Source organism: Triticum aestivum, chromosome 3B (genome assembly GCF_018294505.1).
Source record: "Triticum aestivum cultivar Chinese Spring chromosome 3B, IWGSC CS RefSeq v2.1, whole genome shotgun sequence".
NCBI lineage: Eukaryota > Viridiplantae > Streptophyta > Magnoliopsida > Poales > Poaceae > Triticum > Triticum aestivum.
The window spans coordinates 1,637,838-1,641,896 of NC_057801.1; the positions used below are offsets into that span (position 1 = coordinate 1,637,838).

The 4,059-nt window shown below is 47.2% G+C and overlaps 1 protein-coding gene across 1 annotated transcript; it reads right to left on the minus strand.

Annotated features, from left to right (window-relative positions):
- Positions 1 to 791: 791 nt before the first annotated feature.
- On the minus strand, positions 792 to 4,053 carry LOC123068148 (serine/threonine/tyrosine-protein kinase HT1). The gene is made up of 3 exons (XM_044490624.1): positions 3,597 to 4,053; positions 1,762 to 2,217; positions 792 to 1,407 (listed from the first exon to the last, which is right to left on the minus strand). Exons 1-3 carry the CDS (start codon positions 3,972 to 3,974, stop codon positions 1,126 to 1,128), a joined length of 1,116 nt encoding a protein of 371 aa, XP_044346559.1. The 5' UTR covers positions 3,975 to 4,053; the 3' UTR covers positions 792 to 1,125.
- Between the last annotated feature and the right edge of the window lie 6 nt (positions 4,054 to 4,059).

The window sequence follows — 4,059 nt, forward strand, 5'->3', positions numbered from 1 at the left end:
GTAGGTCGGGTGATCGGTGCGGTCGAAGGTGATTGTCGAATCCGACCACTCCAAGGGATCCACTGGCATTGGGGGGATCGTGTGGACCGTGTGTCGGGTGAGTTTCTTAGAACGGTGCACATCGGTGGCTCGAAAGATCATGTTGACGACGATCGATTGGGCGGGCTGGTGGGTTGGTGAAGGCTCAGCCGCCTCGAGGCTGGTCGAGACCGGCACTATCCTCTTTTGAAGTGGTGATGGAGGGGCATTGATGCACACAGTGTGTCGGTGTTTGCCGAAGTAGAACTCAGGGTCTCGGAAGAAGATTTTGTCGTGGAAGGCGACATTACATCATAAAGCAACCCCCGACTATCGACCTCAGCTCTTTGCCTGGCCTGAAGTTGTAGGGCATGTACAATGATCTGAACTGGGTTCGTTCTTAGACCAGCGTAGCCCGGTGCTCTAACCAATTGAAGTGCTGCTCATGATATAGAATAAGAAATGTCACGATTTCCATAGAATTGGGACTAAACCCACGATCTCTTTTTAATTTGCTCCCAAGTTGGCGCTAGACAAATCAAACTGAATTTTACAGCATGAAAGCCAGTTCATGTCATAGGAATTTTGCCTTCTATCTGTACAACATTGTGTATTCTTGGTGCAGCACAGTAGAAAGTTCATGCCCAGGAGTTTTACATCTAGTGCAGATATCATTCATCAATTCGGTACGACAAAATGGCAATCCATCCGGATAAGCCTCAAAAATTCAAAATGCAAGGCTCAGATAATGGTAACTCTGGCTGAACCAAATAAGAGAGTAGGAACACGATTCATGAAGAGCTCAGTTATAATTACAATTACAAGAGCTAGCTAGTTCATGGTTCCATCGCTCGGTCACAGGTAAACGGCAGCCGACAGATAATCTGCAGGGAGAACTGCTTTGTCATATCTAGATAGAAACGCACGGCCGGCTTCGACGGCATCATGAATGATGGCAATCATAATAACCAAGAAGAAAGGAAAACCGAAACTGGAGCGAGCCTAGATGCCGCAATAATAGAGGGCCGGCACATAGAGAGGAAGAAACTCAGAGAAAGGTGCATATTATACATGGCGAGGATGAAGGAGGAGCACCGCCCGCAGACATCACGCTTTGAGAGACGTGGACCGTCGCATTGATTTGACCCGAGGGAAGCACCGTAGAAGGCTCTGCTGATGCTGATGCTGATGCTGCTGCTGGTGGTGCGTCGGAGGCGGTATGTATGACAGGAAGAAGGATGGGTCATTGTCAAGCGCTTCCTTGTAGCCCTCAAGGATCGTGACGATGTCCTCAAACTGAGGCCTTCTTTCTGGGTTTGTCGCCCAGCACTGAGATATCAGATGGCTCATGGCCACAGGGCACGAAGCAGGCAACGGTGGCCTCGCATTCTGCACAGAAAAAATAAATAGCTGGTTAAAAAATGATGGAACATTTGAAGCATGTTGAACTTGATTAGCATAATGAACTGATGTTTCCCCAAATTCTGAGGTCTGTCTATGGTACTTGCGAAACATTAATACAATTTGGAGAATTCCACGAAACATTAATACATTGATAGCTGAGCACCAAACATACTCCATTGACCAAATCTGAGCTAACAAACATGCTCCGTATACTTATGAAGCAAGGCGAACAACAAATTCTACCCTAGTATGCCACGAAATGAAATTAGTCTTTAGAATCTACAAATGAGAAACTAGCATCCACACATAAAGAACTGTTGTGTAAGGATCCATACATACCTTGAGGGCGACAGCTATAGCGGCCTGTTCAGGTGTCATCTCGCTGAATGGAACCAAAGCGGTTAAAATCTCCCACAAGACAATCCCAAAGCTGTACACATCGACTTTTCGAGTATGGCTTTTCTCCTTGATCATTTCAGGAGCCATCCACCGATAGGTCCCCGTAAACCCCTTGCCGCTACCGCACTGCGACTCGAGACACGAGATCCCGAAATCCGCCACTTTGACCGACATATCTTCCCCGAGAAGCACGTTCTCCGACTTCAGGTCTCTATGGAGTATCCCCTGTGAGTGCAGGTAGCTCATCCCACGGGCGATGTCTAAAGCTAGTTTCAGAACTAGTTGGATGGGGACTGAATGAGGCTCTTGCTGGTGTAGATACTTCCTAAGGGAACCCCCTGCCATGTACTCAGTGATAATACAGAATACCGGTGGTTTCTTGCAAGCTGCGACGAACTGCAAAATAAGAAGATTACCATCAAATTCCATACGGAACAGAGACTTAACAAGAAGGGTTGATACACCAAAGTAACTAAGTATTACAATCATTTTAGATACAACATGGAACATAAGCAAAATTGTTTGAACCTTATTACTGACATAAGTTCACAACCCAGGATGTATGGTTCATCGAAAAGCATAGTATGAGAAGTCGAGAACATTCACCAAGTTGGCAGTGTGTAAAAGCAGATACAGAGAACAGTCTGAACTTAAGTAGTACCAGCTATAATACCGTTTAAATTTTCTAGCTAAATAAACCATCTAATGCAGCCAACTAACCTTTTATCCATGTGACTTGTGGGGCCGAGTGAGACAGGACCACACTTAGCAAGGGAAAAGCAGGATTGATATTTATCTGCACATGAACTATCTATCTATCACTCTCCGGGTCGATTCTCGTTATTAAACACTTATATGATAAGATGCGCTTTTCTCTGCATCTGAAAGCAGTTATAAGACTTAAGAGTGGGCATGTCCTACATGGTCCACCACCCACTTTAATTACAAAATCCAAGTATCTATCTAACGATATCGGCTTATCGTCTACAGAGCTGTAGGTGTCGTGACCTCCTGTCTGAAATATTCCATTTTACCGCCATAAAAAAAAACACAGATACTAAAAATATTTGCACGGTTGCTTTGAAGCACTTGGTCGTACAAACAGGGGCTCTACTAACATAATTCAGGCCAAAGTACAAGTGCTATTACCAACTAAAAGCTGCACTTTGTGAATGGACAGGAATCAGTATGACTGTACAAGATTACAGATGGAGACAGTGAACTACTATGGAGGAAACAAACGATCATGCCTTGCTAAAGATTTGGTCCGGCAGATCCGTAAATGTCAAGGGATTTCACCATCACCGACATTAGCTACTACTACCTGAAATTCACAATTTTTAGAAGTGTAGATGCTTTGTGGCCCGCGGTTTCTTTAACGGAAATCGCCGAGGAAGGACCACTGTTTTTTTCGCCTCTCCTCGGAAAAAGAAACAATAATAAAATTGATAGGAGACGAGAAAGCTTGTCTGCCATGTTCTTTCCCTCTTGTTCAGGTTATACATACATACATAGTGTAAAGACTCTAAAGAGGCATGAACAATTATTTCCCCTTGTCGATCCAACCCAACCGACGAAAGCATAAAGCTTGCACCTTTCATGTGAAGATCGGTTGGGATGGCAAATCCTCAGGCATGGGCACCAACAACCCAACCAATTTACTACTGAATTCAGATTCATATCTATCTAATCTAATCTAATCTAATCCATGGTGGTGAAAACAATGGCTGAAAGAGAAGGTAAAAATAAAAATGGGATGGGAGTAGTGAGCGTACGGAGAGGATGTTGTGGTGGCGGAGGCGGAGGAGGAGCGCGACCTCGGAGGCGAACTGGCGCTCGAGCTCGGCGGCGAGCGCGGCGTCCTCCTCGGGCTGGCTGACCATCTTGATGGCGACCTCGCGGCCGGCGTAGCGGCCGGAGTAGACGCGGCTGTGGCGGCCGGAGGCGAAGCGCGCCCGGATCTGGAGCTTGGAGAGGTCGGCGCTCCAGAGCTCCTCGCCGCCGCCCCGGATCTTGGCCCCCGGCGGCGCCACCAGGTACTTGGACCACGACACCGCCTTCTTGTAGTCCCCCAGCGACAGCCGCCGCTCCAGCCGCCTCCCCGCGCCGTCCCCATTCCCGCCGCCCTGCTTGAAGCACTGCAGGCTCTTCATTTCTTTTCTTTTCTTTTCTTGTCCCCTCGGCGAAGGGGAGCGGGCGGGCGGGTAGAAAAGAAATCAGTCCGAATCAGATCGGATC

Excerpts from the sequence above, each read along its gene's own strand:
- LOC123068148 (XM_044490624.1), bottom strand. The coding sequence starts at position 3,974 with ATGAAGAGCCTGCAGTGCTTCAAGCAGGGCGGCGGGAATGGGGACGGC. Across the intron at positions 2,218-3,596 it reads GCCACCACAACATCCTCTCC|TTCGTCGCAGCTTGCAAGAA; the intron begins GTACGCTCACTA and ends CTTATTTTGCAG. Across the intron at positions 1,408-1,761 it reads CTATAGCTGTCGCCCTCAAG|AATGCGAGGCCACCGTTGCC; the intron begins GTATGTATGGAT and ends TTTTCTGTGCAG.